The 25,708-nt window shown below is 31.2% G+C and overlaps 1 protein-coding gene across 10 annotated transcripts in view; it reads left to right on the forward strand.

Moving 5' to 3' along the window:
• The window catches only part of LOC145247311 (sodium-driven chloride bicarbonate exchanger-like), a 492,947-nt gene that overhangs the window by 406,515 nt on the left and 60,724 nt on the right, over nucleotides 1–25,708 (forward strand). For all 10 annotated transcript variants that reach the window (XM_080108946.1, XM_080108940.1, XM_080108947.1 and 7 more), the window contains one exon: nucleotides 20,832–20,973. In XM_080108946.1, coding sequence (XP_079965072.1) covers nucleotides 20,832–20,973 — 142 coding nt within the window. The remainder of the gene's footprint in view (nucleotides 1–20,831; nucleotides 20,974–25,708) is intronic.

Genomic DNA, 25,708 nt, shown 5'->3' on the forward strand with positions numbered 1-25,708 from the left:
GATGTTGTTTGGCTGTGGAAATATATAATCTCTCACGTTTTGAATATATATATATATATATATATATATATATATATATATATATATATATAGCAGTTGACGTATGTATGTGTGTGTTTAATCAATAAAAACCTAAACTACTAGTCAAATAACACTGTAATTTACAGGAAATAGTAATCATTTACCAACGATGATTCATAACGAGTAAAATCTTTGTTTGGATGGATAAATTACGTGTACAAAAATATTTAGACAAGTTGAAGTGCAAAATGTCCATTTCAATTTGTTGACATGTTTCTATTACTTTTGTGCATACGCAAATTCATTTACAACTTAAATTAGTTTCATTTTCAATCTTTATCTGCCTGTCAGGTCATCTCAAACTATAGGAAACATGTCTGAAGTATTAAATGAGGGGACACGGATGGAGCGCTAAATATTTTGGTTTCGATTCTTGCAGCTGACACTCAGATTATTTTTTTAACTTTTGAAATCAGTAAAATATATATATATATATATATATATATATATATATATATATAATATTCAATAAATATATATATATACTCAATACATACATATATATATACTCAATACATATATATATGTATGATGGACTCTCCCGCCGATTTCGACGTATGAGGTTCAGACAACCCATATTTCTAAAACTCATTTATGCTTTTGCCTCTGATGACTTTTTAGTCCAGCAAGGGACTTGCAGACAAGGCCACAAATAGAACATGAATGTGGATTTAATGCTGCAGATATTGGTCCGGCTGGTAGTCGTTTTGCTCTTACTCTGTTTTCTTTCAGTTGCCTTAAGCTTTCAGATTGAAACCACTGGAGACCTTCAAAACACCTTGATCTCCATCCTTTTCGGTCATTCACCTCATCTTCAAGACTCCTGTATGGTATGTTCACTGCAGACAAGTTACTCTTCAACTTGTCCTTGTACCTAAGCCAAGGACGTCCGACAATTCTTTTACCACCCTCAAATTGACTGTACATCGCAATTTTTGGAATTCTGTCATCGGGCATCCTCAATACATGACCAGCCCACCACAATTGCGATTGAATAAGGAATAATTCAATGCCAGATATTTTGCATTTTGTGAATAATTCGGCATTTGATACCTTGTCGCGGAGGCTAAGACCACATATGGAGCGTAGGCAGCTTTTGTGGAAAACGTCCAGCTGATTAATGCGATGTCTGTATGTATGGAGTCCATGACTCAGATCCATAAAGAAGAATGGAAAGAACAACAGCACGGTAGACAAGGATTTTTGTGTCTAGTCGAATACCCCTTTCATTCCACAAGCGATGGCGGAGATTTCCAAAGGCAAAAGTGGCCTTAGCAATCCTGTTGACAATTTCATCATCAAGAGAACCGCCCTGGTTCACCTTGCTACCAAGGTAAGGAAAGGACTTGACATAATTGATATCATGACCGTCGACTTTCAGCTTTCGCACAGGAAATCTATATTCTGGTGGATTTTGCTTTACGCCTTCAACTTGTTTTGGGGTAGGGTGTGGCTGATGCACTACCTCAGACTTCCTTATGCTAATTGTCAGGCCAAAAACCTTGCACGCGGCTGAAAATCGATCAAGAAGAACCTGGGCTTCCTCAAAGGACGTGGCTACCAGTGCGGCATCGTCAGCGAAGAGCAAGTCGCGAATAATTTCGGTGCGAAGAAGAGTCTTGGTCTTAAACCGTTGATGGTATACATATATATATATATATATACACACACACACACGCATATATATATACAATATACTTACATATATATATATATATATATATATATACATATATATACACACACACACATATACACATATATATACATCTATAATATAAAGCTGTGTGTGTGGTCGCGAATAGGCTCCTATATGGTTGACTATTTCAAAAACTGATTACATATAATGATAGATGTATCGAAACATAGGAATGGGTATGTTTGATCTGGCAGAACGGTAGCTCATTAAAATTCTGGGGTCTGCGTTCGCGCCTGGTCCACAAAGTATGGAAATAAAAATTTAAAAATAAAAAAAAAACATTTATAAGTGTTTTTAATATAGATGTACATAATAATACTTTGATAAGTATGTTTTAACTTAACTAGAGATGGCATGATAAAATTTTGGGGTCTACGTTCGCGCCTGGCCTCCATAGAATGGAAATAGGCACAAACTTTAATAAAGACTTTTCATATCTATCTGCGTAAGTATACTTTGATAATTATGTTTCAGCTTGAAGAAATATGGTATGATAAAATTATTGGGTGTTCGTTCGAACCTGACCTCCATAGAATGCAAATATGTCACAAAGTTTAACAAGGTTTTTGAATATAGATCCACATAATATTGTGATAAGTGTTTCAGTGTGAACAGGTATGGTATAATAAATTATGGGGTTTATCTATTTTATTTTTACTTTCATCATATTTTGCTTTGGTTTTGGTACCCCCAAATTCGAAGCTATTTTATTACAACCTTTCCTTTTCATAACCTATCATACTTTAATAAATGAGAGTCCATTTTCTGTAGGCTGTTTTTGAACCCAGTCAACGACGGGTACTTTTGCTAGTATATATATATATATATATATATATATATATATATATATATATATATATATATATATATATATATATATATATAAAAACACACATATATATATATAAACACATGTATACATATATATATATATAAACACATATATACATATATATATATATAAACACATACATATATATATATAAACACATACATACATATATATACATGCATATGCATATATATATATACATATACATATATATATATACATATACATATATATATATATATATATATATATATATATATATATATATATATATATATATATATATATATATATATATATATATATTGAAGGAGTCTATGCGAATTGATCGACGTTTCGTCAGGATTCCAAATGAATCTCGTAATCAGAAAATACTTTTTCCAATAAAATATTCCCAGAATACTTTTGAAAATCAAAAAAGGACGAAGGAAAGACAGGGGGCAGTCGTATTAAATATTACAACCTTGATTGTTATTGAACACTTCCCACCCATTCACTCCCAACTCCGATCGTTTGACGTAATTTAGGCTTACCCATTCAGATCGCATCGCCTCCCCCCTCCTACAACGTATATATCGAAATGTTGATGCATCCTCATAGACTTCTTATAATGTTTATATAATTTTATTTATTTATATAATCTGTACGCACCTATTGAGCAAGATTGGGTTTTATTTCATACTAGCGGGGGGGGTACCCGGTGATGCCCGGGTGTCTTGAGGTAAATCAAAACTCCGGGGTGGGGGTGTTAAATAATAAAAAAATGTTTTGGTAGGTAAGTATGAGAATCGAACCCGTACCCTTGAGTTGGAAATTAATGTGTGAAAAGAAAAACGGGCGACATTACCCATTAGGCCACCGCGACATACATACAAGATTCCCAGGTTTTAACTTATTTATTAAGCTATAAAGACATGCGTGCGCAATAAAAGTTAACTCTGCTGCTTCCATTTGGTCTAATTAAGAAGGTCAAATCATGCAGTTGTTTACCCAAGTTTGACTGTTTTTGTTTTTTTGTTTCCCCCCCCCCCCAAACAGATGTTGGGGGGGAGGGGAACCAGCTCCCAATTGTCCAGATTGAATAACAATTGTCTGATGTACAACATTTCCCGGCGCAATGCCGAGAACGTTGTTCGTTGTTAACTTTGAATTAGTTTCGCTTTTTATACGAAAAAGCCTCATCAACATGCGAGAAGCCAAAATAGCAATAATTTTGTAAAAGTCGACGTAAATAAATCTAGATGCGACGCACTTTCCCAAATCGTACATATTATTATTTAGGACCCATGTAAACAGTTGTAAGCGATAGTAACGGATCCGGGAGCGTGTGCGAGAAAAGCCTTTTGAAGACATACACAAAACGGTCACACACATTTTGTCTTTTATATATATAGAAGATTTACACTATACTTAATAGGTACGTGCAAATGAATGCCGATGCTCAAAATGTACAAACATTTTTACCCCCTTTTACTTAAAAATTCACCAAAAATCAGGAAATTGAGCAATTTTAATGAAATTTTCAGTATTTATCACATAATGATCACGGAATATAATGAACCCATGTTTATTTAAATCTTAGTGAAAATATATTATTTTGTTTAAACAAAAAATATCTTTACTAAAGTTATAGTTTTCAGTAGTAAAAAAAAAAAACGAATGAATTTATTTTTACTTTTTTTATGAAAATAAAGCATCGTAAATTATAACAATTAAAAAAAGAAAATTAATTTTTTTAAGGAACATTATGAAAAAAGCCCCTAAATTCCATATTAATGAATTCGATATAACTCGAAGAAAAATTAATTTATCAAACTAACGATATTATCATTGAATTAAGCATTGTTTATTTAATATTTTTACACACAAAAAGTATAATTGCTAAAAGTATTTCTTTCTTTTTTTTTAATTACAGGTTTCACATAACTTTTATATGTAAGGTTTTAATATTTTCCTTGCTTGTCTGTATGTAAAACTTTCGGTGTAACATAATTTTTATATAATCTTGAATAATAATTAAAAAAAAATTAATTTAAAAACAAGAACATAGAAAAATAATTAAATTAAAAAATGGTAAAAATGATACAAACGTTCAGGATAGAAATGTACGGATGCACGTCTGGGGGGGGGAGAAAGCTTGCACCCCCTCCTTCCTTTGAATTACATGATGTCATTTTTAGAGAGCCGTTCGACTGACTGAAATTTTGGGCTTCTGTATACCCGTGTTTACAAAAACTCCCGTTTGTTGCGATTTTGAGAAAGGTAAAATTCATCGGTTTTTGAGCTTATTAGGCTTTTTCTTTTCTTTTTTTTTTTTAATTAATTCAATATCTTAGGACTTTACTTTACTAATTATCTTTGAAATAAACCCAGAAAACTAATATTTATCTTTTTAAAGGATTTTTACAATGAATTTATTTAACTTCAAAATTTATTTGAATTTGTTAGCTCGCCGTGAAAACATTTTTCATGACTTTTCTTTTTTCACGTGTACAAAAAATTTTTTTTTTTTTTTTCCTTTTGGAAATTAACTTTAGTCTTTAAGCTTTCAAATACAATCAAAAAGTAGTCGGATACCTACAAAAAATAAATTGGCTTTCAAAACTGTCCCCCTATCTTTATTCGTCCATTTTTGCCGGACCTAATACTTAAACTTATATATACGTACAGAGTGTCCCAATAAAATGTATACACTCTTTAAATTATCTCAACTTGCTACATGAATACATTATGGCACGTTCCCAAGAGATGTTTAGGAATAAGGAATGACACTTCTAGCAGGATGGAGCACTTCCCCATTATCATCATGACGTAAGAAGATATCTTGAGAGTCACCTGTGAAACAGATAGCTAGGACGAAGAAGAAGTATCGAGTACTGTCCACGCTCACCGGATTTGACCTCCCCACCACCCCCATGGATTTTTCCCTTTTTTTTTGGAGCTGGTGGTGGGAGAGATGTTAAACATAGGGTTCACATCTCAAAACGAGCTACAATGAACGAGTTGAAAGCAACCATTGAAAGAAGATGTGTCAACATACCAATTGAACTGATTAGGAACGTTTTCGATTCAATCAGTGAGTGTTGACAGCTGTTCATGGACCACAATGACTAATAATTTGAACACTTTCATAATTAGCTGGTTTCTATATTTGCTCACAGTATTTTAATGTATGAAGCTTTTTTTTCTTATAATAAATGTTGGTTTTATTGTCATTTAAAGAGTATATATATATTTTATTGGAACACCCTGTGTGTGTGTGTGTGTGTGTGTGTGTGTGTGTGTGTGTGTGTGTGTGTGTGTGTGTGTATGTGTGTGTGTGTGTGTGTGCATATATATATGTGTGTGCGCGTATATGTATGTATATATATATGTGCGTGTGTGTATATATATATATATATATATATATATATATATATATATATATATATTTAAAAAAAGAGTGTAGCCATCAACAATTGTAGGCTTTTCAGACTTTGATCATTTTATTAATATTTTTAAATATTTTTATGTGTTTCGAGTTTTGTTTAGCTCTCTTCAGATATTTTTCAAGGATTGAACTCTTGATCTGCCCCACTGGAGACACCTAGTCTCATATTAGCATTTCTCTCAAAAGTACAATCGATATCTGTATTTATATAATATAATAATTACACAACATATCTGTAAAAATTCTCATTCAAAGATATCGTTTTTAAATTAACTTTTTTAAGTATATAATAATTTAAGATATTGTTCACTACCATTTTTTTTTTTTTTTTTGTGGGGAAGATTAACCTACGATTATACAGTTTTAGTTTTCTTGGTTCCTCTATATCTTTTTATTTTACTTCTGTTGCAGTTTCTATGTGGCCGGCGAGCGTTTGTTATTTATGCAGATTAGTTTTCACATTCATGAGTTTACCTTAAGATTTCTGCTGTTTTCAGTATTACCGTCTATTGTATAGTCCCAGTCTTCCTCTTGATTCCAATTTCTCCTATTCTCTTTTCCTAATTCTTCGGAACTGTTCTTAATGCTTCCAATTCTTTGGGACTATTCTAGTAGTAGTAGTAGCAGTACTCGTAATAGTATATAAAAGTAAAGAGGCTTGTTACTTTGCCATCTAATTTTCATATGTGTTTGTGGTTTGTACAGACACATGTATATAGCTTAAATAAGAGTCACACTTTCTCTAAATGCGCACAGAGATATTAACAAATATCACAGTAGTTGAATCAACATAGAGTTAGAGGGGCTAAAGGGATACATAGAGAAATACACCGAAAGCTAAAAAAAAAAAAAAAAAGATGACTTTTCAATTTTTTACCAAATTGTGACTAATTAAAACAATTGAAATATAATTTTTTTTGTCAAACATATCTCAATCCCAAAACTAATGTATATTTTAGCATGTATTTTGGTTTCGTGTTTATTTATGGATATGGACACTTTTCTACAAGGAGGGGTTGCTTTCTTCGCCGATATTTTTGAAAGTCATTCCCTCTTTTTGATTGACTAGTCTTAATTTAAACCTTCGCCACTTCCAGTTTGGCGATGGATGCAACGGCAAAGACGTCACGTTTTTTTTGTTTTTGTTTTTGTTTTTGTTTTTTCATGTTCTTTTCTTCCTTCGCCGTGTGGGTTCGAGCCTGCCTGCCTACTACCACGTTTTTTTTTTTTTTTTTTTTTTTTTTTTGCTCTACACACACCTCCAAACACCTGGGCAACGTCGGGCACCCAGGCTAGTATGTTATATTTCTCTTAGTTTGTTCATTCCACTTTTTCTCGGTAACTACTGGCTGATCTGGCTGAATTTTTGTATGGATTTTTGTTACGATCAGGTGCAGTGAACCAAGTATTATGATATTTATTTACTGCAAAAGGGAACACAAACTTAACCATATTTAAGCATTAGACATTAGACACTTATTCTAAATCAACGGGCTGTAACTTTTTCCTACTTTTAACGGACTAAAACGTGTAGTTTAGTATAATGATAGATGTGTACAATAAATAGTTAGATGGACTCGAATAAACTGATATATGCTGGTGTAAAACAAGTCTGGTCGCAAATCATGATATAAGCCCTAAAATTGTGAGCTGAGCCCACGTTGAGTATTTAATGGATTCAACCTTCCTTTCGTTTTCTCAGCTTTACTTTTGTTTTTTTGTTTTTGTTTTTTTTTTTTTTTGTGAAAGCAATTTTACATGTTTGAATAGTTTCGCTTTGTTTTATTTTTTCTTGTTTTTTTTTTTTATTTTATTTTTTTTCTTGCCTGTAATTAATTGGCATTAAGCGTTCAGATAAACAATCAGATTATTTTACTGTGAAGGGCAAAAACAGAGGCAGACAACAAATGAATCATAAGGACAGATACACTAACTTATTGATCGCGTGTGTGTGTAGGTGTGTTTGTGTGTGTGTGTGTGTGTGTGTGTGTGTGTGTGTGTGTGTGTGTGTAGGTGTGTGTCTGTGTATGTTAGTGATGGGACGATTCCAATATTTTTCCCGATTCCGATACAATTACCGATTTCGATTCTTTATAAATCTCTAAATATTTTACTATGAAGTTGTTATTTTGTCCCGATTGCTGTAAAAACACATCTTAAATGTGCATGTATTTTTCTAAAAATTGACAGTGATTGTGTGTACACACACAGACACGCTCACTTCTATAGATATATAGATGTAGATATAATGATAAATCCATGCATTCTTTTGTTGTAATTTAAAGTGTGTTTCTCTGGTAAAAATGATTAAGCCTGTAAATTTTAATTTTAATATTTCAACCGTCCTCTGTTTTTTATGAAACTGTTTAAAAAAACTGTTTAAAAAAACAGAACATTTTCAACTTTGTAAAACGCTCTTTCCTTCATCTTACCGAATGCATAAATCCGCATCAAATTGTTTTCCCAACTGAAAAAAAAAACCCTCTACGTTTCGTTAATACATCTATAGTTTCTCTCATTTAGAAAAATAAAGAGAGAAAGCAATCATTCATAAATTAGCATATTCAAACTTTGATGGTTCCATATTTAAAAAAAAAAAAATGGTAAATACGGCGTAGTTACGTTGATATACCCGTTCCCGTTAGATCACTGAAGTTAAGCATCGTTTATCCTGGTCAGTATTAAAATGGGTGACCATTTGGGAATTCCAGATGCTATATGTGCTCTCTGCTTATCTCGGTATTGTCTCTAGTTAACCTAGACATCTCCTTGCCACTGGAATCAAATAGTGCCAATTTAAGAGTGAAGTGGTTGGGGTTTGCACAACCTTTGTTTCACAATTCGCCACATGTCATCCATCATCCCTCCTGAATGATCAGTAAGGCTATGACAAGAGAATATTGTTTTGACTCTCGAGTATATATCCGACAGTTAGACACAGTTAATCAACCGAGAACCACATCACTCTATATAAAAGCATATAAGATATCAACAGATACGTACTCGAGAATCAAAACAATGAAAAGAATATGCTGCTGTCCCTGCCGTAATGATCGGATGATCCTGGTCATTCGTACGGAGGAACACCCATTTAGATATAGAAGCCAATATATCAAAACTGATATATCGAAGCTCAGTTTTCTTCTCTTTTTTTTTCACTCCTTCCTTCTCCTCTTCACTGACAACAAAGCAAAAAAAAAAAAAAAAAAAAAAAGAGAGAGATAATTGGCACACATCCAAAACGCAAGCGAATCACGTGGTGTCAAAACACAAAACTGATTTTCAAGCAAAAAATTCTCACTTCTTTTATTTAGCCATTTTGAACTGCCAACCGCGTCTGCTTCGCATAATCATGACCCATGACTTGAAATTAAGCCGTTTCAAGTTTACGCTCACGTGAGATGACTGTTTCCTTGTAGCGAGCACATGTTAGTCGTGACAACTTATTCTTTGGTCTCTGCACTGTCACCACAAAGTAATTCATTCTTTTATTTATTTATTTTTTCCAACTATTTAAAACTTCTAGCATTACTAAGCAGCAGAGCGTTACCACAGTTGACGGAAGAGTCGATCAGACATGCGTATGCAGTGTGATGAATATACGAAAATGAAATCTGAGCAGTGAGGGCTGAGGACAAGTGTTGCATGGATAGAAATGATACGAGAATGATAAAATGAATGTGTAATTTGAGTTTTAAAGTTGTGCAGAACAGTAGGCTTTGATGGTATGGTCACGTTGAAAGAATGGATGAGACTTTTTGGGTTAGTAGATGTGGAACAGTTGAAGTAGTATGTCCAGTTGACAAAGAAAGGCCAAAGAAAACATAAGAGGAAGTTATAAGGATTAGAATCTTTATATTGAATTCAAGAATTTCAGATGGAACTCATTATCATTTTTTTATGGAAATCACTCGAGACAAGGCATGAATCCACTTGATGTAACGAGCTAACAAGATGATGTAATGGAATAACCTAACATCCCTTCATAGATGAAATGTACTATAGATATATTGACCCTCTCACATGACTGAGACAGAAGGAAAAAAGACAGGAAGAGAATAAGAAAATATGTCGAATAACTCTTATGTCACATGTATTCCCTTGTAAATAAACCTCTTTGTCTTTCACCCATAACCCCGTGTTTCTTGCTGAATTCTTATTTAAAGTAAGGATATAACACAAGAATAAAAGCTGATTATTGCAATGACAAAAGATGCTTATTCACCTTAGTCTTGAAAAGACCAAGGCTGTGGGGAGAAGGAAAACCGTGAGCAGGAAGAGAGTTTCGCAACCTTGTAGTCATTGGAAGACAACGAATTGATAAAGACCTCTAGACCAACAACAAATCAAACGAGCTGAGACAAAGGAAGCAGGGAAAAGATCTGACAATTTCGAGGAACACATGCGATAATAATATAATTCTAATCAAACCCTTTATTTAATAGGAGATAGATTTGTCTCGTTTCGTCAGCAATAAATGGGTAAGTAAAAGTAATGTAGAAGACCATAGTAGAAGGCGACCCGAAGGTTCCATTTTCATTTGCTACTATAGTGAGGTGTACACTTTTCCCAAGATTACTCCACTTACTCTTGATCCTCACTTCATAATGCTGTTTTTTTTTTGTTTTTTTTTAGCAAGGGAGCAGCATCAAGTACCATTTTTAAGTCTTGATTTTACCGAGGATTGAACCCTTGTCTACTAGCCCATTAAGAAACACTCTTATCATTATGACAAATAAGCCAGTAAATAAACGGGTAAAATTTTTAATTATTTTTTTCTTAGTTATTATCGCCGATAGTAAAGATTGAACCTTCCACTTTGGGAAAATGTGTTATACAGTTTCATATTCTTCTAATATATAAAGAGCAAAATGTGTGTGTGTGTGTGTGTGTGTGTGTGTGTGTGTGAGAGAGAGAGAGAGAGAGAGAGAGAGAGAGAGAAAACCTTTCGACAGACACGTCGGAACCTGATCAGACCAGTATCGTTTTCAAGCTCGATCATTCGGACGACAATTATCGAAAAATTGGCCAAAAATATTAATTCCTTCACCCTCAACTGGGCAATTTTCTACAATTTGGGGGTCGGTTTTTGCGTCGCAATTTTCGCAAGTCATTGTATTGGTTGGACTGACTATGTTTAATTTCAACATTCGGAACTTCTTGGTCGGGCAATGGAGACATCGGCTAAAACATCACGTGTTTTTTACCTTTTTTTTTTTCCTTTCGTGTTACGGGTTCAAGCCAGCCTGCCTACTACCACTTTTTTTTTTTTTTACCTTTTTTTTTTTTCCTTGGCGTTACGGGTTCAAGCCAGCCTGCCTACTACCACTTTTTTTTTTTTTTTTACCTTTTTTTTTTTTTCCTTCGCGTTACGGGTTCAAGCCAGCCTGCCTACTACCACTTTTTTTTTTTAACACCTCTGCCTACTGTTGTTTTGATCCCCCCCCCCCAGCGACTATCACATTTTTACAGCCACCCCCACCCTGGGTTCCTTACTAAACCATCTACATACACCCGGGCAACGAGCAGCCCAACTACTATTGTTTTGATCCTTCCACCCCTGGGTTCTTTACTACACCACCTAAATACCCGGCCAACGCTGGGCACGCGCGCTAGTTTTATATAAAGACTAAAACAAAGGGAGCTCTTTAGTATAGACTGATGGGGTGTTGTTATCATTAAGCTCATCTCAAGTATTGTCCTAATTGTCTTATCATTGTTAGTACTGCTTTTTGTAATAATCAAATTCATAAAGAAAGAATCAACTGTAAAAAAAAAATAAAAAATAAAAAAAAAAAAAAGAAAACAAACAAAAAAAGCGTGTTTCTATATAAAACAATGAAGACCTTTAGAAATAAACTCTCTCTCTCTCTCTCTCTCTCTCTCTCTCTCTCTCTCTCTCTCTCTCTCTCTCTCTCTCTCTCTCTCTCTCTCTCTCTCTCTCTCTCTCACACACACACACACACACACTCCATTTCTTTGTCTGCTGACAGCTTTTATATGTAACCCCTCACCCCAGCTACCTATTAACAGCTATTAACCCTTAATCTTTTGCTGCCGACTATTTTTTGTTTTTGCTAATCACATGGATTCCCTGATTTTGTCCGATCTCGGTTTTTTTTTGCACCAGACATCTTATGGCAGTGGAAATAAAGTAAATCCCAACTGACTTTTGCTTTTACCAATCTCTCTCTCTCTCTCTCTCTCTCTCTCTCTCTCTCTCTCTCTCTCTCTCTCTCTCTCTCTCTCTCTCTTATATATATAATATAAAGCTGTGCGTGTGTGTGTGGTCACGAATAGGCTCCTATATGGTTGATTATTTTAAAAGACTGATTGCATATAATGATAGAAGATGTATCGAGACACAGGAATAGGTATGTTTGATCTGGCAAAACGGTGGTTCATTAAAATTGTGGGGTCTGCCTTCGCGCCTGGTCCACAAAGTATGGAAATAAAAAAATTTAAAATTAAAAAAAAAACGTTTACAAGTGTTTTTGGTATAGATGTACATAAGAATACTTTGATAAATATGTTTTAACTTAAATAGGGATGGTATGATAAAATTGTGGGGTCTACGTTCGCGCTTGTCCTCCATAGAATGGAAATAGGCACAAACTTTAATAAAAACTTTTCATATCTATCTGCGTAAGTATACTTTGATAATTATGTTTCAGTTTGAAGAAATATGGTATAATAAAATTATGGTATGTTCGTTCGCGCCTGACCTCCATAGAATGCAAATATGTCACAAAGTTTAACAAGGTTTTTTAATATAGATCCACAGAATATTGTGATAAGTGTTTCAGTGTGAACAGGTATGGTATAATAAATTATGGGGTTTATCTATTTTATTTTTACTTTCATCATATTTTGCTTGGTTTTGAAACCCCCAAATTCAACCCAAATTTACAACCCTTCCTTTTCATAACCTATCATACTTTCATAAATGAGAGTCCATTTTCTGTAGGCTGTTTTTGAACCCAGTCAACAACGGGTACTTTTGCTAGTATATATATATATATATATATATATATATATATATATATATATATATATATATATATATATATATATATATAAGATGATTGATAATTTATAATTAAAATTAAAAATCGGTTTCACAAGGAAGAACGAACAAAATCAATAAATTGTGCGATCGTTTCGGAAACAATGTTTTTATTGAGATAGACAATAAGTCTTGGACAATAATTTTATCATTTGGTTTTATGAAACAAAGTCTCCTCATCAGCAAAAATATTGTGTGGGCGTTATTTTATTATTTGTTATATTATTGTCCAAGACTTATTGTCTATCTCAATAAAAACATCGTTTCCGAAACGATCGTACAAGTTATTGATTTTGTTTGTTCTTCTTTGTGAAACCGATTTTTAATTTTTAATTTTAATTATAAATTATCAATCATCTTACTCAATATTAAAATAGCTTTAGGATATATATGCCTATCGAGCTTTTTATATATCTACATTACAACGAGAACGGTTTTCTTTATTTTAATTGCATTAATGATCTTACTAATACATTAAAATAAACTCTGCTCTTTCGACTGTTGTTCTAATCCCCTTAATATATATATATACTAGCAAAAGTACCCGTCGTTAACTGAAGGGACTTTAAATTATTATTTTCTTTAAATATAGTTTTAAATGTTAACAATCTTCAACTATATATATATAAAATTAACATACGAAAGTATAGATTTATGCGTAAACTTAAAGTATTTACTTCAAAAGTGCTCAATACGTAGGTAGAGCTAGGTAGTAAGTTATAAAATATATATGTCGATTAAGCTACACTGAATATTCCGCATTTCATCCACTCTAGGACTCTTCAGGCTTATGCGCGAATTTTGTGGTTGTTTGTCGTTTTTATATATGTATCTTCTATTGAGATTTAGTTAGCCAATCAGCTTTCTAGTATCCACCACGCCCTTCCTATCAGCCATTGCATACATAAGCCTGAAGAGTCCTAGAGTGGATGAAACGCGGAATATTCAGTGTAGCTTAATTGCCATATATATTTTATAACTTACTATATATATATATATATATACTAGCAGTTTAGCCTGGCTTTGCTCTGGCCCTATTTGCCCTACGTGTGATTACACTTTATGTAAGATTTCAAATGTTTAGATCAAAATTTCATAGAGACCGGAGAGGTCAAAATTTTTTTAAGTCAATCTTGACTCCTTAACATTTATTATTTTGTTCTCAAATCAAAATACAAAGTTTTACCCATGTCCAGGTTACCTACATTTAAAATTTCAAATCTTTAGACCAAAAATTGGTGGAGGAATTTGATAGAATCTGTATAGGTCAACTCTTTCAACTTGACGTTTTGGCAGCCAAATTTTTGCCCCAAAACTGATTAAAATGCTTGCCGCATGTCTGAACACCCGTTATGTATAAATTTCAAGTATTTAGACCCAAAATTGGCTGAGTAGTTTGTTAGACATCGCAAATGTCAAATCATTTGAAATCTGACCACTTGGCAGCTTAAATTTTCGACCCAAACCGATTAAAAAGCTTGCCCTATCTCTGAATACCTTTATATAAAATTTCAACCAGAAATTGGCTGAGTAATTTGGTAGAAACCACAGAGGTCAAATTTTTTAAAAACTTTGACCCCAATTTTGACCCTTTAACATTTATTTTTTGGGGCTCAAATCAAATTAAAAAGTTTGATCCCTGTCCAAGTAACCTACATTTAAAATTTCAAGTGTTCAGACCGAAAATTGGCAGAGGAGTTTTCAAAGTCAAATCGTTGAACTTTGACTCCTTGACAGGCAAATTTCTGGCTGAAAACCAATTAAAACGATTTTACCAAATCTCAATACTCCTTATGTCAAATCTCGAGTCTCTAGACCAAGAATTGACTGTTATTTGGTAGGGAAATGTACACACACGCACACACACACGGACATTTTCACTTTTATATATATATATATATATGCACATAAAGTTATGAACAGTACATAGGGCCCAAGCAATGCCGGGCTGAACTGCTAGTGTGTGTGTGTATATATATATATATATATATATATATATATATATATATAATATATATATATATAGGGTGTCCGTAAAGTTACTATACAGTCTTATTGTTTTATTGTATTATATTTGTATTAATAGTTAATATTTATTTGTATAGTAACTTTACGGACACCCTGTATATTAAAATGTTTGACTTCTGTCCAGATGACCTACATCTAAAATTTCAAGTATTTAGATTCAAAATTGGCGGAGGAGCTTGGTAGAGTCTGTAAAGGTCAACTCTTTAAACTTTGACCTCTTAGCAGCCAAATTTTCACTCAAAAACTGATTAAAAAGCTTGCTGCATGTCTGAATACCCTTTATGTAAAATTTCAAATGTTTAGACCCAAAATTCACTGAATAGTTTGCTAGAGACCGCAAAGGTCAAATCTTTTTAACTTTGACGCCTTAACAGCTAAATTTTCGTCCAAAAATCGATTAAAAATCTTGCCCTATCTCTGAATACACTTTATGTAAAATTTCAAATATTTAGACCAAAATTTGCCTGAGTAATTTTGTAATAGGTTAAATTTTTTAAAAACTTTGAACCCAATTTTGACCCTTTAATATTTATTATTTTGGGTTCAAATCAAATTAAAAAGTTTGATCCATGTCCAAGTAACCTACATCTAAAATTTTAAGTGTTTAGACTCAAAATTGGCAGAGGAGTTTGGTAGAGTTTTCAAAGGTCAAATCGGTGAACTTTGACCCTTTGACAGTCAAATTTCTGGCCGAAAATCGATTAAAAAGATTTTCCCAAATCTCAATACTCCTTATGTCAAATCTCGAGTCTGCAGACTGAAAATTGACAGAGTAGATTGATAGGAAAATGTACACACACACACACACACACACACACACAATTTCACTTTTATAGATATACTGATTTATAAATTAGTAAGTCTAACGAAATATACTAAAGAAGATTTGTCATGCAAAAAAAATTGCTACAAATTTATTAAAGTTGTTTTCTGTTTGTTTTTTAGTTTAATAATTAATCAATAACAGTTAATAAGAAGTGTTCTAGTAAGAAGGATAGTTAATTTGTCAATTAATCTGTAATATACATCTCACCTGTCTGTTTAAATGTATGTATGTATGTATGTTTGTATGTCTGCCTAAAACTTTCGACAGAGGCGACGGATTTTCACGAGATTGGTATTATTTTGAAGCTCAACCCTTCGAATGACAAATATCGAAAAATTGGCTAAAAACATTAATTGCTTCACCCTCAACTAGGCACTTTTCTACAAGGAGGAGTAGCTTTTTTTGTAGATATTTTCGAAAGTCATCCCCTCTTTTTGATTGTCTAGCCTTAATTTAAACCTTTGTCACTTCCAGTTTGACAATGGACGCAATGGCAAAGATGTTATGTTTTATGTTTTTTTTTTTTACATTCTTTTCCTCCTTTGTGGTATGGGTTCAAGCCTGCCTGCCTACTACCACTCTTTTTTTTAAAATTGTTTTTGTTCAACAAACACCTGCAAAGACCCGGGCAACGCCGGGCATCCAGGCTAGTAAAATATAAGTTATAAGTGACCTTGTATGCGTGTATGTGTTTGCAGAACAGTCTCTGTAAAACTACTTTGTCAATTTTTGGTCTTAAGGTCCAAGTTATATATTGGGTAATCCGCATCGGATATCTACATATATATTGGATAATCCGAATCGGATATTTACACAGCTATGCGGATTACCCAATATATAACTTGGACCTTATTACCAAACGGATGTAAAGAACGCATAACATGGATTTTACCAAGCAAGCTGGATCTAAAAATACTTTCATATCCTTTTTCTGCAAATCCTCCTCCTACAGGACTTCTGATAAATTTATAATTTTGACTTTGACTTTCCATGTCTCACTGACTTTAGCAAATAGGGTGCATATCTTTATTAGTATTTGCTAATATTTTCTCTCCTCTGATGAGATGGTAGACATCGAAATCCTATAGGTTAAGGAGAATAATTTTCTAAAGCATTCTTTGTCTTGCTTAGAATAATAAAAATTCTTTGATATGAAATTCATTTCAATGAGAGTTTTTTGAAATTCATTGAATTACAATTTAATTTATTTGCTTTATCTTGCAAATCGAGCAATTCTTGTTTGTTTGTAATATTTTGTAAACCTTACCATCTCACGTTTCCATAACAACTGATTGTTAAATAAAAACTATTCTGAAGTATATATATATATATATATATATATACATATATACATATATATACGTATATATATACATGTATACGTATATATATATATATACATATATACGTATATATATATACATATAAATATGTATATATATACATATATACGTATGTATATATACATATAAATATGTATATATATACATATATACGTATATACATATAAATATGTATATATATACATATATACGTATATATATACATGTATACGTATATATATATACATATATATACGTATATATATACATATATATACGTATATATATACATGTATACGTATATATATATACATGTATACGTATATATATATACATGTATACGCATATATATACATGTATACGCATATATATACATGTATACGTATATATATATACATGTATACGTATATATATACATGTATACGTATATATATACATGTATACGTATATATATATATACATGTATACGTATATATATACATGTATACGTATATATATATACATCTATACGTATATATATATACATGTATATGTATATATATACATGTATACGTATATATATACATGTATACGTATATATATATACATGTATACGTATATATATACATGTATACGTATATATATATATATACATATATATACGTATATATATACATGTATACGTATATATATATACATATATACGTATATATATTTACATATAAATATGTATATATATATACATATATACGTATATATATACATATATATACGTATATATATACATGTATACGTATATATATATATACATATATACGTATATATATACATATAAATATGTATATATATATACATGTATACGTATATATATATATACATATATACGTATATATATACATATAAATATGTATATATATATACATATATACGTATATATATATACATATAAATATGTATATATATACATATATACGTGTATACGTATATATATACATATATATACGTATATATATACATGTATACGTATATATATACATGTATACGTATATATATATATATATACATGTATACACATATATATACATGTATACACATATATATACATGTATACGTATATATATACATGTATACGTATATATATATACATGTATACACATATATATACATGTATACGTATATATATACGTATATATATACATATATATATACGTATATATATACATATATATGTATATATATACATATATATATATGTATATATATACATATATGTATATATATATATACATATATATGTATATATATACATATATATATGTATATATATACATATATATGTATATATATACATATATATATGTATATATATACATATATATGTATATATATTCATATATATGCATATATACATATATATATGCATATATACATATATATATATGCATATATACATATATATATGCGTATATACGTATATATATATACATATATACATATACATATATATATACATATATACATATACATATACATATATACACATACATATATACACATATACATGTATAAGTATAGAGAAATACAAAGAAACAAACCATATTATGTGTTCATCAACGTTTCCTCAGAGGAAGTCTCGAAATAAAGACGAAACGTTGATGAACACATAATATGGTTTGTTCCTTTTTATTTCTCTATTTTGTCGGAATACTATTTCCATTATTTTCATCATATATATGTATATACATATATACGTATATATATATATATATATATATATATATATATATATACATATATACGTATATATATATAATCGTATATATATACGTATATATACATATATACGTGTATATATATATATATACGTATACATATATACGTATATATATATATATATTATAAATACATAAGGCTTATGAAAAACAGTTAATCAGATTTGTTTTTGTTCTACAATAACAAAAGAAAAAGCATAAATATGAAATTATTCAAGTTTTTATGTGTTTGTTTTTAGTTTAAAAGTAAGTCCAAAGTTATTAAGTGATTTTGTAGTGTGAATGGAGCATTATTTGGCATTTAAGTGAACGTAGTGAAATGTTTTATTTTTTTTAAGTACAATGTAGTATGTTGGAATTATTATTAATAAACTAATGAAACAACGGTCATCTAAAAATAATTATTACCTTTTATGCATTGAACATGGTGATGTGAGGGAAGTGAGATAACTTGATAGATAGAGAGTGAAAGTTTTTGCCACCACTTTGTGGAACTACATGTTTTAGAGAAACAGCTTTTCTGGAATAAACGTGATATTTTATAAGATAACTTATAGCCATAGTTTATTAAAACATGCTTTAGGAATTGTTTTAAGTGGTAAGTATGAAGGAATAGTTTAGAATATGTTCAGTTATTGTACTATTGAAACTGTAGAGACAGCACAAAATAAAGATTATTTTATGAAAATAGATATATGTATAAATATAGAAGTATTCTTCAGCTTTAATAATAGCTTTTATGTGAGCTATGAATCACAAAAATGCTACAATCAAATGGCTCTTTATACTGGACATTACTCTAACAGACATTTTAAGATTATTTAATTCTATAAGTCTACTCATTAACAATCTTTAAACTATGCTTCACATGTAGTAGTCGAAAATCTTAATACCTGAGGAGTTAGAGGTCAAATATTAGTGATCACAAGAATATTCTGCCATCCGTTTCTGTGTTTAGAAATATATTAGCTCTGATTAAGCGATTTTTATTTACCTTTTCTGACATAAAATGACATTTACTTATCATGTAGGACTTGCATCTGATGTCTTCATAGAGAACATTTTAGATTATTCCTCCTGACATAGTGTTCTATTTCAATCTACCACATGGATTTTCTAGGATTACCACTAATGGTGTGCTGTACTTGCTGAGTAAATTCAGATGTTTTAATGCTACAGTGAAATTAGTTAAATTTGTTTAGGACTCGTATTAGCGTTGATTGAGGTTTTATTTTTATTTTTTTCTTCTTATTAATGAATTTTCGGTTCTCCTGTAGGAGATGTCTCCCTGAACTACTTTTGCTTTTTCTTACTCACTTGCTCCTATTCTGAATTGGTAGCAGCAGACCAATATTTGGACTTTTTTCTACCAAAACGGTCATTAACAATGTTTTTTTTTTGTTTTTTTATTTTTAATGTTTAACATATTTTAAACTGGTATAAATTATTGCACAGTAAAAATAATTAAAACAAAAATAATTTTTTATATTTCGAATTATGTAATTAAGTAAAATTTTCATTTTTTGTTTGATTACTAAATTTCTATTCTAGTAAATTGCCTAACAATGTAATGAAAACATCATAAAAAAAACTGAATTTAACTTGAAAATACTACGAAAAAAAAAGAAAGCTTTTTAAATTTAGTAATCAAATAAAAAAAAAATGGAATTTCTACTTTCTACTTTCTCCACCAGATTAAAGGAAAGAAATACTACTTAGTATTTGTCCATTTTTATTTTGTCAAAATTATGGTTATTCCTATTTTTAATGATTGTCTTTTGTTTTTTAACTTACAGCCACTCCTCCATCGCAGCGTGTCCAGTTTTTGCTTGGTGAAGGAGATGAAGCTGATGAAGAGCACAGGCCACACGACATCTTCTGTGAAATGGCAGAACTTCACTATGTCGATGGTGAGATGGAATGGAAAGAAAGTGCTAGGTAATAATTTATTATTATATTAGACTGTGATCACGTGGATTAGAAGTAAAATATCTGTAAATACCTTTTGAAATTTTCAAATATATTATAAATACGTTTTGAAAATTTCGAATATATTATGAATACCTTTTGGACTTTTCAGATATATTATGAATACCTTTTGGATTTTCTGAAATATATTATGAATACTTTTTGGAATTTCCAAATATTTTTAAAAGCTTTTGGAATATTCAAATATTTATTAATAGCTTTTGGAATTTCCAAATATTTTTAAAAGCTTTTGGAATTTCCAAATATATTATGAATAGCTTTTGGAATTTCCAAATATTTTTAAAAGCTTTTGGAATTTCCAAATATATTATGAATACTTTTTGGAATTTCCAAATATTTTTAAAAGCTTTTGGAATTTCCAAATATATTATTAATAGCTTTTGGAATTTCCAAATATATTATGAATACTTTTTGGAATTTCCAAATATATTATTAAAAGCTTTTGGAATTTCCAAATATATTATTAAAAGCTTTTGGAATTTCCAAATATATTATTAAAAGCTTTTGGAATTTCCAAATATATTATTAAAAGCTTTTGGAATTTCCAAATATATTATTAAAAGCTTTTGGAATTTCCAAATATATTATTAATAGCTTTTGGAATTTCCAAATATATTATTAATAGCTTTTGAAATTTCCAAATATTTTTAAAAGCTTTTGGAATTTCCAAATATATTATTAATAGCTTTTGGAATTTTTATTTTATTTAATGTAATATGCGAATGAGATAACCTCTTGAATGTTGATTTCTTTTGAATAAGTAGTATATATGTAATACAGGAAATAAAGTATATAAAATTTTTCTGGCCTTCGGGTTAAGCATCTGTTCTGATGCTTCACTTAAGTAATTGGTCCTTCGTCATTGTAGGAAAAACCCTTCATACTGAGACGATTACTATTTATTTGGACACTGCCAGAGTGCTCCCTTTTTGGGGGAGCTGGTTTTCCCATACATTAAAAACCGACTTTGTGTCTAATTTGCTTTCATGTGGAAGCAAATAAATACCGATTCCGCCTCATCTGAGGTTTGGCCTTCAGGCCAGGATCAAAGTGTTCTGGCAGATACTGCAAGTAAAGACCATATGTGGGGGCAACCCCACATATAAGACCTTGGTCAATGTAGGGGCAACCCTACATACCAATTGTCACTATCCAGCTCCCTTACTCCCCGAGGAGTTGGTCCCCATTTCCCCTTCACTCCTCACATTAAAAATCGGCCTTGTGCCTAATTTGCTCGGTGGGAGAGCAAATAAATACCAACCCCACATATAAGTTATTGGTCAATGTAGGGGAAAACCTTCATACCAATTGTCACTATCCAGTTCCCCTAGTCCCCAGGGAGCTGTTCCTCATTTCCCCTTCACTCCTCACATTAAAAAACGGCCTTGTGCCTAATTTGTTCAGTGGGGAAGCAAATAAATACCCTGTTCTGATGTTATACTTAAGTTCATTTGTCCTTAGTCAATGTAAGTAAAACCCTTCTATACTAAGGTAATTTTTATTTTTGCCTACTGCCAGAGTGCCCCTTTTTAGGGAGCTGGTTTTCTCCCAGATTAAAAACGACCTTGTGTCACACATTGCCTTCATGGGGAAGCAATTAAATACCAAAAGTATACAAAAGTCTGTTTTCGGTATTAAAATCTGTTTATGAAACAGTGTACGTTTTATATATTATTATTTTTTTTTAATTGGAATTCATTATCGAGATAAGTATTATTTATATTAATTTATTTATTGCGGACTATTATTCTCATCTTTATTAGTTGTTGCTTCACAACGTTTCGGCTAACTATTCCTCTGGTCTTCATCAGGTGGTAACTGTGACGGATAGGAACTTCAAATCTCCTAACTGCATTCTCAGCGATCACTGCCATCTGTAGTTGTTGTTGTCTCATCACATTTTGGCTCCAGATGAGCATTGTCTGAAGATAGCGGTTTCAATCCTACCCAAAGCCGGCCAGAGGCTTACTTGGCCAAAACGTGGTGAGACGACAACAACAACTACGGATAGCAGTAATTGCTGAGAATGCAGTTAGGAGATTTGAAGTTCCTATCCATCGCGGTTACCACCTGACGAAGACCAGAGGAATAGTTGGCCGAAACATTGTGAAACAACAACTAATAAAGATGAGAATAATAGGCCGCAATAAATGAATTAATATAAATAATACTTATCTCGATAATGAATTCCAATTAAAAAATAATAATAATATATATACCATTCAGTACAGACCTGACCATGGAAGATCAGATAATAAATAAACGTGGATATATAAGATAAAAAAATCCAACCTTGACCGCCCTTCGGGGCCCGTAGTGCAGTTGATAGAGACATTCACTCTATGATGAGCATTGTCTGAAGATAGCGGTTTCAATCCTACCCAAAGCTGGCCAGAGGCTTACTTGGCCAAAACGTAGTGAGACGACAACAACTACTGATGGCAGTGATTGCTGAGAATGCAGTTAGGAAATTCGAAACGTCGTGAAAAACAACAACCAATAAAGATGAGAATAATAGTCCGCAATAAATAAATTAATATAGTGTACGTTTTGTATATATTAACCAAATTGTAGACAAACAAACAGACAGACAGGAATATGACTTTATTTTTAGTTTTAATTTTTTTATCACTTTGTTTTTGCTGGGGATGGGGCATTCTATCGGATACCAAACATTCTCCCATTAGTTTAGTTACTCCAACCGAGAAATCTTTTTAAGATTTTAACCATCCCTTTAAGTGCAATCGTTTGTATTTCTCTTGCACTTGGTTCACCGGGTATATTCGCCAGATAGTTTTGAAATTCTTTTTCATTAGCCCGGTCGCTCCTATAATGACTTGTATGATTGATACTTTCTTAAGATTCCAGATTTTTTTTCATGTCGTACATAAGACCTTGATATTTTGTTATTTTCTCCCTCTCTGCTCTGTTAAGGCCAGCATCATTAGGGACGCTGACTTCAACTAGGGTTGCCACTTTCTCCTTCTTGTCCCATATCACTATGTCAGGCCTAATAGCCCCGTTTTTATTATAATAGATAATAATAAATGTCTGTTGGTGTCAATAGTATTATAAAGAGAAAAAAAACTTTTCTTCCATAAAATAATTAACGGAATTGTGAAAATAATATCCAAGATGAGTACGGTAATCTAAATGATCCAAATAATAAAAACTAGCAAAGACTGTTGAACATTCATGCCTAAAACTTGGTGGACAAGTCAGGCATTGACTGAAGCTTACATTTATCAAATACATTTCTACTAATAAGATCCATGGAAATTCCACGGAATGTTAAATATATTAAATCAACAAATATGTTTTGATAAAGCTATTTTCTTGGATAGTGCAAAAAATTAGTTTTTTGGACCGAAAAACAAATAACACACAGCAAATATTAACATAATTTATCAACTTTTCTATGCAAATTCATTTTAAATATAGAACTGTCACAAAATAAGATAAATTAATAAGTACTAATAAATACACAGAAGGTAATATTGTGCTACATAGTTCAATGCAAATAATAAAATCACATTGTAGGAGACAATCTTTAAATTACTCCTTCAGTTCAGCATCTCTTGGCCGACAATGTTGTTTCTTTATTTTGCCCTGTTTCTGTCGAATGTTCTCTTTTCCATGTAACATTATATTCACTTCTTCTGTGAAGAACCACTGCACATTGAAATTACTACAAGTTCTTTTCTCACACCATTAACAACTAAGATCATATATTATTGTAATGATATTCAAAATCGAAACTACATACATTGTATACTTATCCAGGGTTACCAGATTGGTCTTTTTAAAATCAGTTTGGCCTTCCAAAACTGTATTTGGCTTTTTTCAAAGTGTAACATACGAACTAAGTAAGGAAGTAAAAAATAGAATATTTATATTATTTAATTAATTGAAATTCATTGTGGATATGAGTATTATTTATTAATGGATTTATTGCGGACTGTAATACTCATATCAATAATGAATTCCAATTAATCAAATAATATACCATTTGGTATGGATCCGACCATAGAAGATCAGATAATAAATAAATGTGGATTTATAAGTCCAAAAACTTCAACCTCGATCGCCCTTTGGTGCCTGTGGCACAGTGAATAGAGACGTTGAATCTCTACGGTTCCAGGTGAGCATTGTCTGAAGATAGCAGTTTCAATCCTACACAAAGCTGGCCAGAGGCTTAATTGGCCAAAATAGGGTGAGACAACAACAACCATGGACGGCAGTAATTGCTGAGAATGCAGTTAGAAGATTCGGAGTTCCTATCCCATCGTGGTTATCACCTGACGATGCTGAAACGTCGTGAAACAACAACTAAAAAAGATGAGGATAATAGTCCGCAATAAATAGATTAATAAACAGAATATTATGTAGATATATATAATATAAGATTATATAGATATATCTAATATTATATAGATACATATAATATAATATTATATAGATATATATAGTATAATATTATATAGATATATATAATATAATATTATATAGATGTATATAATAAAATATAGATATATATATATAATATAGATATATATTGTATAGATATAATATAATATTATATAGATATATATAATATAATATAGATATATATAATATAATATAGATATATATAATATAATATAGATATAGATATATAATATAATATTATATATATATAATATAG

Source organism: Euprymna scolopes, chromosome 25 (genome assembly GCF_053919585.1).
Source record: "Euprymna scolopes isolate OS-2025 chromosome 25, ASM5391958v1, whole genome shotgun sequence".
NCBI classification, from domain to species: domain Eukaryota; kingdom Metazoa; phylum Mollusca; class Cephalopoda; order Sepiida; family Sepiolidae; genus Euprymna; species Euprymna scolopes.